The 14,690-nt window shown below is 33.9% G+C and overlaps 1 protein-coding gene across 1 annotated transcript; it reads right to left on the reverse strand.

Moving 5' to 3' along the window:
- Positions 1-9,975: 9,975 nt before the first annotated feature.
- On the reverse strand, positions 9,976-13,134 carry LOC111201972 (protein IDA-LIKE 4-like). Its single transcript, XM_048744540.1, has one exon. The coding sequence runs from the start codon at positions 10,844-10,846 to the stop codon at positions 10,565-10,567; it is 282 nt and encodes a 93-aa protein (XP_048600497.1). The 5' UTR covers positions 10,847-13,134; the 3' UTR covers positions 9,976-10,564.
- Positions 13,135-14,690: the final 1,556 nt, after the last annotated feature.

The raw sequence follows: 14,690 nt of genomic DNA on the forward strand, positions 1-14,690 counted from the left end.
ACCCTAATGGTTTTGTTCTTTTCGTCAAGATAACAGGCTTATGGCCCCAACTAAAATCTACCTAAGGCCCAAACACTTTGGATTTAGTAGGCCCAACAAGGCACTTTCAGTTCAGAACAATTATTTTCCTTTAAATCTTTTGTTGTAGCTACAATTAAACCAAATGTCTTCTCATTTTTGAACTATCAACTAAACCTTTTGCAAATAATAAGAACTTCGAAGAGCTTATCATTTCTGAGAGTGCTAAAAATTATAATGGATGAGACTGTGTTTGGTGGGCCTATGAAGGGAAGCTCGGAAACGAGACAGTTACATGTACATCCATTACCGCAATGGACAACCTGTAGTCTCGAGACCTTTTGTTATTTGATTAAATACAGTGAAGTTTCTTAGTAAAGTGATATTTTTTTTTTGTTCAAAGTAAAGTGATATAATAATGAATAATTGAGAAGGTACACATTACATACGTGTATTTGTAGTTTAAGAATCGATTGCGGAATCATCGGATACTAATCAAATCATTTCTATATTTAACGGGTAAATACAATTATCCCCATCATATCCTGAGTCATGCGGTGTTTGGCCATTTACTGCCAATTAAACGAGCCATCCTTTTACATAATTGTTCGAGATATCATTAAATAATAGGGTTGATAATATATATATATATATATATATATATATATATATATATGTATGTATGTAATTTGGAAGATATTAAAGTAATTAAAAGGAAAAAATCATTATCTAGATTAGCATAGTTTTTTTTTTCTTTTTTATCAAAGATTAATATAGTTTTGAGTGAGCTTTTTCTATGTAGCGAGAAAGAGAAAAGTAAAGCTTTTGAACATTTGTATGCATTAGAACCTTCGGCTAAAAAATTTAAAGCTTAACCTTTTGTAAAACGGCACATCTTTCGGCTTCGTGTCTATTGCGTAGCTTGATCTTTTTTATAACATAGATACTTATCATGTTTTCCATTAAACCATATTAAATAACTTAAAGTGAAAAATGTATTATACATACATGCATTTACATATATAACTTTTTATTATAAAATCATTATGCAAAAATTAGTTGGTTATACCACATAATCGTTCTTTAAGGCTCGTGTTTTCTTCACTATGCTGGGATGGGATAAAGATCCCATATTGAAAATATGATAAGGGTTTAACTAATATATATGAAATTTGGGCTACTCCACTTACTGGCAATTGGTTTTAAGTTGGAAACTCAGGAAATTTGTCATGGTATCAGAGCCAGGTTCACATCCTAACCCATTTAATTCGGCCCGGACAGTGGTTCAATCATCCCATTAGCTGATGATCCGTAAAAGATTCAGTTACGACGAGATTGCTAGAAAATAAAAGCATTGTTTCAGAAGAGGTATGATCGATTCTACGAAATTAATGTGTTGTACGCACCATTATCTCGAAATAGGGTGTTGGAAGAGAATATCCCACATTGAAAATATGTAAGAAAACCGAGTAATATATAAAAGACTTGGACCAATGTACTTATCGCCAATTGATTTTAAGCTGGAAGGACCAACACCCTGCCCCATTAATTGGGCCCGGACAGTGACCCGATCAATCCATTAACGTATGGTCTATAGGAGGTTCAGTTCCTCCGAAATTACTAGAAAAAGAGCATTGTCTCGGAAGAGATAGGCAGAGCCGTGCCTCTGTTATGAAAAATGAAGCGTTCGCCTAGGGCAGCATTTGTTTTATAAACTTAATAGGACATCTTTTGCTATAGTTGTTGTTTTTGATTAAAACATTTTTAATTAAGTATACTAATTTTACTCCTAAATAAGAGAAGATATCTACGTATAGTATATGGATTTATGTTAAAATAATTTGGATAAGCTAATATGGGCTGGGTAAAGAAAGTAAGAAAAGATTGATTATTATGGTTTTATGGATTTCTAATGACATTTCCGTAGTTTTATTAGTAGAATACTCAGATAATATTTTAAAATAGAAAAATTGACAATAATAGAAAATAAGATAAAAATATGAAGAAGTGAAATTGGTTATTTTCCATTAAAACGGTTTATGGATATCAAAAATGAAAGTTTTTTTTTTTGATAAAAGAAGAATTAAACCCGGGTCTATTAAAGACACAGATCTAACCCCCGGATGGAGGTACAACCCACGGATAGACCCTCTCCTGGGCATTCAAATGAGCCGAAAGCAATAGCCCATATCCGTGTGGCCAGCGGGGTTCGAACCAGGATTCGCCGTATTGAGTTTATTCTCTCAAGCGCCACTAGACTACCATAAAAAATGAAAATTTAGTCATCAATTTTCATAATAAGAATAGGATAAATTATGTTTAGAATGAATGGTGTATCTTGTTGGTGTTTTTCATCTGTGACAATATTACTTATTTTTATAAAAATTAAGACATTTTATTTTCAACCGCTTATGTTCGCTATGGATGCTCGCACGGCTCTGGAGATAGAGACTTGGACCACTTCATTTACTGCCAATTAGTTTTAAGTTGGAAACCCGAAAACTTGTCGAACTAAAAGTAGTTTTTATTAGTTCGGAAATTCTGATTGACAAGCAAATGAGTCTGTGTCCACTTGCTTTTTACATGATCATAAATAAAACGTAAACGAGTGTCAAATCAATCCGGGCGTGGCGGGATGGGTTATTGGATACTCTGTACATGACGAACGAAGGCTATTCTTATTTTTACCGATTTTACGCTAAATAATAAACCAACCTTGCGTGAATTTTTCACTATTTCAGTCTCTCTTATTATAATATATATAGTATGTTCTTCACCCAAGAATATTTATTTTTTATATCTCATTGGTTGAACGAGTAAAAGATGGTGATCCACGGTAACGATAATGAAGTTGTTGGTCTTTTTTTTTTAAGACGATACACTACAAGAAAACATATTTTTTACTAGGACAGTATTCGTTGTAAATTCGTCGTAAACGGTGTGTTACGACGAATTAACGTCGAAAGACGTTTCGTTGTTAAACGTCCGTCGTAACGGAGGTTTCGTCGTAAACGACTCGTTACGTTTACGACGAAATATATTCCTCGTAAATCGCAGGGAAAGGATTCGTCGTAAACGACACGTAAGCTTTCGTCGTAAAGCCCACGTAATTATTTCGATGTAAAGCACACGTAAATACATTCGTTGTAAATCACTCGTAAATATTTCGATGTAAAACCCTCGTAAATGTTTCGATGTTAATCACTCGTAAACATTCGATATAAACTCCATGTAATGTTTACGAGGAGTTTACATCGTTTCTTATTATATTATTATTAATTAGTATATAATAAATTTTAATTTATATTTAATATTCAGAATTTAAAATAATTTAAATTTTAAAACGAAATATGAAATTGGAAAACATATTTTAAAAAGGCATACAATAATATTTAAATTCATAATACAAACAGAAAAATAAAAAAACTACATATTCTCGAAGTAGTTGGTGGGGTTGCTCGGCTGTTGACGGGTTGGATCGGACTCTTGGGGATCTCGTGGTGGCATTCCAAGAGCGGCTCGTCTCTCACTCAACATTCTCTGCATAACCGGGTTTTCCACGGCCATCACGTCTAGCAAATCCTCAAGAGAGTCTAAACGAACCTGCTGGCTATCCATTCGAGCCTTCATCTGAGCAGTCTCTTCATCCCGTCTCGAAGTGTATGACGAAGTTGCCCTTGCAACTTCGTTAACAGAGCCTATACCGACTATCCGTCCCTTCTTTTTAGGAGCCACCTATAAAATCAAAACATATATTAATATAGTTAATTATGTTAAAATATTTAAAATAATGTAAACAAAAATTTTAAGTTGTACCTCTTCGAAGATTCTGTCGACCTCTTCGGTGGACAATGTGACTGGTAATCCATCGGAAGACTCCTGGGTTAGTTGCGTCTCCCGTTCTTCAATCCGACCAGCCACTGTTTGGAAGAGTTTCTCAGATGCAGGATCCACAAAAACTCCGTCGGATGTGGCGTGAGTCATCTTGAATAGGTCAGACAGAGAAGGTAAGACTCCCGTCTTCTCGAACTACAAAAAAAAAATTAAATTAAATATTATAAATTATATTAATTGAATATTTTAAAATATATATTTAAAACAAAACTTACAGCTTCTAGACGGACTCCTGCATGAGGTTTTTGTCCGGTTCTGTGAAGCATGGGCAAATGACCATCTTTATCCTTCGTCCTTCGAGAAGCCGAGCACGAATTGGCCTTTTTGATCGAAGAGGGGTGCTCCCAATAGGCGATGAGGCCATCCCACACATCCGTCGTGAGCTCAGTGGGCTTTCCCTCATACCCGTAGATCTCCCACTTGTCCTTCCAATCAGAGACTGTGTTGCAGAGGCGTATCTTTGCCTTTGCAACGAATTCCGCCTTCACCCTCTCGGTGATTCCCAAAGACCAATGCCACTTTTGCTGAAACATAAAAATTTAAAAAAATTACAATTAATAATAAATATTAAAAATATATATATATATTTAAAAGTGAAAATTTAATTAAATTTAAAAATCTTACTGCAAAACATTTAAACCACGTGATCTTAACGTGATTTGGTGTCTTGCTCCAATTCGGGTATGCCCCGTCGTAGTAACCCTTAATCGTCGCCGAAACGCTCCGGCTAACACGGTTGTTAGCACCAAACCTGAAAAAAACAATTTAACCGTTAGAAAATAAAAATTAATTAAATTTTAATGTAATAAAAAATAATAACTTACCAATAAGTTCCTCGGGGTCTATCAGAGTCTAGAACATCCAAACCCTCCCGTCCAGGCTGGGCAAGCAAATCCTCCACCGTATATCTCACGAAGGGAGCATATGAAGGCACACGCAAATCCAGATGAACTGCATCTTCTGGGACAGGCTCAGGTGCAGCCGCTGGAGGAGGAGGTGGAGGCATCTGCGGTGGAAGAGGAGGACTCGAAAAAACTCTCTGAGAAGTCTGAGAGTCTGGAACTGCATCGGAAGACGATGGACCGGAAGAAGATGTACCGGAACCATCGCCAAACAACTGGGCATAAGTAGGTGCTGCTGGTTTCCTTCTAGGAGCCATCTAAAAAAAATTAAATAAATTTAATCAATTATGACGACATAATTAAAAAATTATTCCGTTACCTAACTAATCACCTAAACTATAGTATTCTGTCATCTAACTAATCACTTAAACTAATTATCTAACTAATCACCTAAACTAATTACCTAACTAATTAATAACCTAAACTAACTTAAAAAAAAAAAGGAGGAAAGAGAATGTACCTTAGAGGGAGAGGAGAGGAATTTGGGAGGAATGAACGAGGCTGCCTCGTCTCAGCTTCTCAATATATAGAAAAAGATTCGTCGTAAACGCGACGTAATATTACGACGAAGTTACCAGGCCCGCGTTTTTTCATTTACGACGAAGTTACCAGGCCCGCGTTTTTCGATTTACGACGAAATTACGTCGAAAAGTCGGTTTACGATGAATTTACCAGGCCCGCGTTTAGGACGAAGTTACCAGGCCCGCGTTTTTCCATTTACGACGAAATTACGTGGAATAGATAACCATTTACGACGATTTTGCAACGCTTAACCCTAAACACCGAGAATGAAATCCCTAAACCCCAAAGTCACATATCATCTAACATCATATCTCTTCTCTACTACTTTGTGCTCTTTCTCCAACTTAAACTCTAAAACCCTAAAACTCCAAATAATTTTTTAAAAACTAAAGAAATACATAGTATATAAAACAACATTTGTTACACATACATTAGGATGGTAAAAAATCAATATTTCTTTAAACATACGTTACAATAGAGAAATACAACATTTGTTACATATATTACATCACTCTAAATCGTTTTCGTTCTCATCAATATTACATCACTCTAAATCGTTTTCGTTCTCATCACTATCATTACAATCATCATCGTCGCTTCTCTCGAACTCGTCTTCACGTGCTTCATCTGTCGCATCTTCGGGAATATCTTCATATTGAAAGTTTTGCGGGTCGATCAAAAGGATTTCATCAGTTGGTTGTTCTGGTACCTCAACTTCATTGATAGCGTCTTCTTCTTGCAAGGGCGGTTCTTCTCCAGCGACAATGCGTCCACGAGGTGTAATTTTGATAGCAGCTAACCAGTTTATCCCGGAAGTTCGAAGCCGAGGATAAGGAAGGAAGCTAACTTGCTCGGCTTGTGAAGCTAAAATGAAAGGCTCAAATTTGTTGTATCTTCTCCCAAAATTGACATCCACAACACCAAATTTGTTATACCGAATCCCTCGGTTCACAACAGGATCGAACCATTCACATTTGAAGAGGACGCATTTTAGCTTCAATAACCCCGGAAATTCCACTTCAATAATCTCCTGCAAGATCCCGTAAAAGTCTGTTTCACCTTTCACACATATTCCGTAGTTACTCGTTGCCCGATGTCTCCCATACTCGTATGTGTGAAAGGTAAATCCTCGTGTGAAATACATAGGTGATGTGGTGACCTTTGCAACTGGACCTTGAACCAATTCGTGAAACCATACGGGATAATAAGGATCGTCATAATCAACCTGCACAAAGCAGTTATTCTTAATTAATATTGAAGTATCAAAACACTTACTTAATTAATCAATGTATGAGATATATTACGTACCTGTGATTTTAACCACTTGACAAAGTGCTTATCTTTACGTGTGTCCACATCAGTTGCAGATATTCCTGGTATTGCTTCTTCAACTTGAGATACAAACATGCTGCAAATTAAACAAATAATCAAGTCATACATAATTAACTTCAATTCATATAATTAACATTCACAAAAATATTTACCTTTCAAAGTAACGGGTCACTGCATCCTCGCAGTTGAGCAGAATATAAGTGTGGGCACTATGTTTATCCTCTTCACATGACCACCATACTTCTTTCGTTTTACCACCAAACCGTGCAATTTCGCAGAAAATGTCAGGAACACCATCAATTGGATATGATGTCGGTACTCCACCATCATCATATCTTCTAGGAACTCTTTTCCTCGTACGAACAGTTGGAGCAAAGTAGTATGATGTGAAGTTAGATGTTTCGGCTGTCAAACTCCCCGCAACTATTGAACCTTCCACCTTTGCAAGATTTCTTGCTTTCCCCTTCAAATGTTTCATCTGTCGCTCATACGGATACATCCATCCGTTGTGAACAGGTCCACGAAGCAATGCTTCATACGGTAGGTGGACAACTAGATGCTCCATGACGTCAAAAAATGAAGGAGGAAATATCTTCTCCAGGTTGCACAATATGATCGGAATGTTATGATGAAGTTGTTCGATGACTTCTTCCTTGAACGTACGTGTGCTAAGATCTCTGAAAAAAGCGCCGATGGCTGTATATTGCAAAAGTAATCAAATTAATAACATTTCATAACATATGTATATATATTATAAAATTATAATTACCTGCAAGTGCTTCATGGACATTTGCTGGAAGGAGCTCGGCAAAAGCAAATGGAAGTAGTCGTTGCATAAACACATGACAATCATGACTCTTCATTCCGGAGAACTTTTGACCTCGTTCAACACATCTTGACAGATTTGAAACATAACCATCAGGAAACTTAACTTCTGATGCAACCCAGTCAAACAAGGTTGTTTTGGCTTCTGATGACAACCGGAAGATGGGAACAGGAACGTTTCCATTGCTCTTGATATGTAACTCACTTCTTGAGCAAATATCAGGTAAGTCCATCCTTGACTTTTTGTTATCTTTTGTCTTCCCAGAGACGTTAAGTAATGTATTCATGATGTTCTCAAAAAAGTTCTTCTCAATATGTATGACATCCAGATTTTGGCGTAAGAGAAGATCCTTCCAATAGGGTAGCTCCCAAAATATACTCTTCTTATGCCAATTGTGAGACACACCATACCCATCAGGCATATTTCCAGGAACATGCCAATTTCCTCCAACTTTAACTGTTTCCTGAGCTCCGTAATAATCAATGTCTGCTTCGATCTGCTGGCCGGTGAGATATGGAGGAGGACCGTCTCTGACAATTTTTTTTTGCCGAAACAATGTCTTATTTCTTCTGTACGGATGGGCAAGTGGAAGAAAGCGACGATGACAATCAAACAATAACTCTTCCTACCATTCTTCAGTTGAAAAGCATCCGTCGATCCAAGACAATATGGACAAGATAATCTTCCATGTGTTGTCCAGCCAGACAACATCCCATAAGCAGGGAAATCACTTATCGTCCACAGCAGAACTGCTCGCATCGTAAAATTGTTTTTCAAGGAACAATCGTACGTCCTCACCCCTTATGACCACAATTGCTTTAGCTCTTCTATCAACGGTTGAAGAAAAACATCAAGAGACCATTTTGGATGCTTCGGCCCAGGGATTAATATGGTCAAAAATAGAAATTCTTGTTCCATGCACATATCCGGCGGTAAATTGTACGGCGTAAGAATGACTGGCCACAAAGAATATTGTCTACCAGACATTCCAAATGGACTAAATCCATCGGTGCATAACCCAAGATAGACATTCCGAATATTTGTAGCAAAATCTGCGTGTACCTTGTTGAAATGTTTCCACGCTCTTGCGTCTGATGGATGTGCAACCTCACCATCTCTCTGGACATGTTCCGCATGCCACCTCATCGACGCAGCAGTCCTCTCAGATTGACATAATCTTTTCAATCTATCTGTAATTGGTAGGTACCACATCCTTTGGTATGGTACCCTATTCCTCCCACGGCCTTGCGGTTTGAATCGTGGTTTTTTGCAGAATCGACACTCTTCTAACTTGTCATCTTCTTTCCAGTAGATCATGCATTTATCGATGCAAACATCAATCATCTCCGAAGGCAACCCAAGACTATAAACCAATTTCTGAATCTCATAATAAGATTCAGCAGACACGTTGTCTTCTAGCAAATACTCTTTAAACAACTCCGCCCATGCATCCATGCAATTCTCAGGTAAATTATGATTCGTTTTAATATTCATCATCCTAGCTGCTAGAGACAATTTAGAGAGGCCTTCTTTACAACCAGTGTAGATTGTTTGATTTGCAGCATATAGCATTTCATAAAACTTTTTTTGCATCCAAATTAGGTTCTTCTACATTTCCAGTTCCATCAGCTATTGTTGTAGTTGTTTCTAAAAATGCATCACTAATCATATCTTGAACCCTATCATGATCTACCATCTGCTCCTGATCTTGATGATAATTATATTCATTATGCAAATGATTCGGTTCTTCACTACGATGACCATCCTCAAAATTATTATTACTACTACTAGCTTCATTTCCCCCATAACCCTCTCCATGTTGATACCAAATGTAGTACTGTGGTGTAAATCCTCTGTTTACTAAATGCTTCCATACAGTTTCACTACGTGCAAATTTTGAATTCTTGCATTTTCGACAGGGGCAGAACATCTTACCGCTTTCCTGTGTGATCGGTGTACAGCCCGCCTAGTGCATGAATGTCTCTAGCCCGCTCAGAAATGCGTTCGTCACCCTCCCGTCAGAATCTTTGTGCAAATACATCCAACTCCGTAACTCGTAAATACTACCGCCACCGGCCATTTTTTTCTTAGATTTTTTTTTGAAATCTTTTTTTTCGGATTTTTTTAGGATTTTTTTTTTCCGTTTGTGTGGTGTGAGGAAGAGAGTTGTGAGAAATGACATATATATAGAGAAATTTTCGAGTTGGGTAGTTGAAATATAACAACGATTTTACAAGGAATATTTTACATGGATTTTACATGGTTTTAACATAATATTTACAACGACTTTACGACGAAATTAGGTAAGTTAAAGCGCATTGAATACACGTTTTCACCTAAATATAACGGTAACATGTTTCGTTGTAATGTCGATGTAATGATTACGACGTATTTTTCATTCCACGTACATTCGTCGTAAACTTACATGGATTTTACGACGAAAACGTAAATTTTCATGGCGTTTACGACGAAAGTTGGATTCCTCGTAAATTCGTTGTAAACACCATGTAAATTTACGACGAAATATTTTCGTCGTAAATCTTCGTTGTTATGGGCACGTTTTCTTGTAGTTGATAATTTTTCAATTTATTTTACCAATTCAACTTTACGAATTGAATTATCAACAGCTTTGATATATTCAGAAATCAATGAATTGGTTATTTAGGTGAAAAACTAAAAGATGTTAAATTATGTACCCTCTGAGGTAACGAGATTGTTGCATTCAATACTTCATTTAGTAAACTTTAATTACATATACAAAAGGAAAAAAAAAGACTAAGAATAACAAAATCCAGATCTAACCATACTATCTTCTTTTTTTTTAAAAGAACCCATATTATCTTTCACTTCTCTACTCTAAGGAAGTTCATGCAAACAAAAAAATAACTAAAAGATCGAGCAACAACTAGAAAGGTCAAACATCTGAAACCCTAAGTATACATGCCAAAGCATACAGCAGAGATCGATTAATGGTATTATACTGTTGTTTTGTACTTTTGTGTATGAGTACATGCATTACATTATATTGTACAATGTACTCTAGAGAGGGAAAAAAAGAGAGAGCGCATTATCATGGAGACAGCAAGGCTTGTATACCAATGTCGTTGTGTTTTCGTGAAGGACCCGAAGCTGGAACAGGGAAGTGTCTTGGCAAGAACCCCAAGAAATGACCTCTCCTCATGGTATTTCTTTTGTGGTCATTATTAGGGTTTCTGTAGGAAACGCTTGATGGTGACGAGGCTCTCGAGGCGTTGCAGTGGTGGACGAAGAAGAAGCAGATGACCAGAAGAAGAAGAACTCGTGAGTTTAATGATATTCCTTTTCTCCAATAATGCGGATGTGGAGGAACCATTTCTTGATTTCAAATCTAGAAAGAGATCAATAGAGGCGTTTTTGTTTGTTTCAATGTGAGTGAAGTGGGTTTTGGTTGAGGATTTTTGATGGAGTAAAAGATGGCAAGTTGTAGTGAGATCAGCAGATTCAGAGAGAGAGAGAGAGAGAGAGAGAGAGAGAGAGAGAGAGAGAGAGAGATGAGCTTTTGAAAGCAACCCCTTTTGAATAAGTCTTTCTTTGGCTGGAACAATTATAATGGCCAGTAGTAAAACTAAATAAAGGTAAGGGTAAGTACTGAACTTTCATTTATTGCATTTTATATATTTGAATCACTGAACTGAACAATCACTTGTGTAAACATTTTTTTATAAATAAATGTTTCTTCTTTTGAGTCCCTTTTTTATATAAAATGGAGTCTGCTAAAAATCATGGATTTGGAATTTTTTGTTCTATATATATGCAATGTCAGGTGGACCGGGGGACATGAGAAGCAGACTATAAGGAAACGAATAGTTTTTTTAAAACGAAAAAGCAAGAGTATTAGCATTTTTGAGACAAGTGTTTACCTTTTTATTTCTTTAAATCTCTGTATGAAACAACCTCTCTTATAGTTAATTTGAAGCTAATATATGTTAGCTAATATATTTGTTATCACACTTTGCACTTCTATTATCTCGAAAATAGGTAAATGATTTTCCTGTAACTTTTGAAATAGTATATTGAAATACCAAAACTAATATACTTACATTTTCTCACTAACTTCAAACGTAGGGTTCTATCTTATGCATACCTTACCTTCTATCACACAATTTTATACAGAAAATGCTAGTATAATGCATCGAAATAAAGAATTGTCAGAATTAATCATTTATATTAGCAAAATGGATGGTCAATGAAGAAGGATTTTGGGTCCCCAGTCCCCAAAGTTAAGGTTAAGAAGATAGAAAGTGGGAACAGGTTCATCTGTCCTTTTTATTATATTCTCAGTATTTGTTTCTTGTCTTTAGATTTCATTATTTTATATGGTTCGTGCCACTTGTAGGGTTTGATGAGCCAACTATTTGTCCAAGTACTTTTTCCTTTTGTCAAAGATAGTCCAGTTACTTTTTTTTTTTTTTTTTTGTAACACTAGTCCAGTTACTTAATTATCAAAGTTTTAGTATAATAAAGACAGGAATATTGAAATTGTTTGGTTTTATATATCGAGTTTAAAGTCTTAACAACACGAGAGATCTCTATTTACTGGTAAAGATGAATACAAACTCAAACAGGATCAATTTTAGTAATCTCATGTATGCATATTATATATATATATGTATATATATATATGATATGGTTCTTTTTTTCTTATATGATATGATTATTTTATTTAATGCGATATATATCCGTATGTGTACATGTTTTGTTAATCATCAAATATTAGCCCTTTCAAATGGGCTAATAAGAGTACCCATTATGGTTACTTATATCACTTTTCTAAAAGTTTTATTTCCTAGATAATAACAGCATGAGGCTGTGTATATCCTTGTATAAACATATAATAGCTCTAGCATTTAATTAAGACACATTACTGGAGATCTTATTCTTTATGCATATTAATAATTTATCAAAAAAATTGAACACCAATACACTGATATGATTTGTTTTGTTTAAAGCACAGTTCAGACTATTTGGGTTGAACTTAAATGTATATATAACGATACATTTAAATGTATACTTATTGATAATTAATGTTTGTTTTCAATTAAAACGTGTAATAAAATAATAAAATTCAGTATCACTACAAGATCACGAGCTGAAACATTCACTTTTGTAGACGTTAAGATTCTTAGTTGGCTAGCTCATGTAGCTGGCTTAAACGGACCTGTTTGAGTTTTAATGAAAGATCAGATTGATGCCAAAAAAAAATAATTTCTACTGGTGCATTGGTCATTTAAAGAAAGAGTATCGAGAAGGTTTCGAATCTGAATCTCAATGATGAAAAGGTGACTAAATTTGCATGTTAATTTTGATCCCAACTCAAGCAAATGTTTTTATAAATATGTGCATTACAATTTCATACGTATAACCCTCGTACGTGCGAAATTCTTTCAACAATCCTTTGATCCTTTCAAGTTCTGCTGTTATTTTTTATATAAACCCTGGTTGATCTGGTCGGTTCTGGCTACAAAATGGACTGAATACCATACTGCTTGGCCCGAATTTGGAATATATTTCGACTAACGCCAAAAATGAATCGATCATCTGTTATGATCTACCATGTAAACCGTTTGGGCCAAATCCCAAACTCAAACTCGTTCGAAGTGTCACCTTGATTCCAAGCTCATTTTTACAACTATGATATTTAGTTTTTATATTTTTTAGTAGGCCAATTTTTTTGTAAATTTCCCTATGATCAATAAATATGAAATTTCATAAAAAAAAAGGTCAAATAATGATAACTAGATCTTGATCCACGCAACTGCGCGGATATTTTTTTCAATTTATATACATAGATATTTATTTTAAATCATCGGTGATATACATTTTTAACGTTAATCATATATATAAATATTTGTATAACTATTTCAAATACAATAATTTCATAGTTTATATGTTATAATTAATCAATTGTTTAAGATCGTTACATGCATTTTTCGCTTCTTATTATATATTTATCTTATTGTGTTTGCATTTAGTTACTGAAAATTTTAATATATGCATGAAAAAACATATCTGAAAATTGTTTTGTGTTTAATTTATAGTAAATTCTGATCCACCGTCTTTCAAAGCTGAATTTTCTTTTAGCAATATTTTTTAAGTTTATTCATTTTAGATAATATATTATTGTATATACAAAATTTTAAGATATGTAGATTTTTTTATACATGTATTATATAGTTTACGAATATAAGCTGTTCTGTCATCATATTATATTTTTAACATAAATATTTATATTTATGAAAATAAATTTATGAATTTAATATAATTTATCATGTTTAGTTCAATATAATAGTTTATTTTAACATGATTTATTATTATTATAAAATATATAAAAATAAAATAGAATTTTTATTTTTTATTTTATAAACGATAACTAAAAGTAAAATAGAATTTATCATATTTAGTTCAATATAGTAATATTCTATTTAAAATTAAACTATATCATTATTAAAGTAGTTACAAAGATTTTATATTATTAGCTTTAGTGAATATATGGAACTTACCAACATAATTTCTGGTTTTATTTCTAAATTTGAAATTTATATATGGAAGTTAAATTAAATTGGACCTATATAATAATAGAGAAGAAATATTTGGAGATATTTTTAATAACAACAAAAAATATTTTTAAAAGAGAAACTATAATATATTATACGTACAAACTAATTTTGTAGTAAATTTTTTTATTTGAAACATAAAAGATATTTCTTTCTACAAAATCTTTTAAAAATCTTTATCAAATGTATTTTGAAAATTAATAAATTTAAATTTTTATTATCATTTGAATAAAATTAAAATATTTATATGATTTAACTTTTGTTCATCAATTAAAAATAAATTTAATTTGAAATTCTAATTATATTTTATGATAATTAAAATTAAAGTTAATTAATTTTCGAAAATAAATTGTATCCTGATTCTGAAAATATTTTCTTAGAATTATCTTAAACAATATTTATTTGTATTTTAAATAAAAGATAAAGATATTAAAAGATATGATGATTAAGTTATGTAAAACTTGATAAACTTTCTAGAGAAAAGTCCAAACAAAAAAATCACGCATGAACAAAATCATGACTTCTGTTTTAGTATATAAGATTTAGTTCCGGGGTTTTGCTCCTCTTGATTGCATATAAGTGTGATCAAAAGCTTCCCGTATA

Source organism: Brassica napus, chromosome C1 (genome assembly GCF_020379485.1).
Source record: "Brassica napus cultivar Da-Ae chromosome C1, Da-Ae, whole genome shotgun sequence".
In the NCBI taxonomy this organism is placed as follows: domain Eukaryota; kingdom Viridiplantae; phylum Streptophyta; class Magnoliopsida; order Brassicales; family Brassicaceae; genus Brassica; species Brassica napus.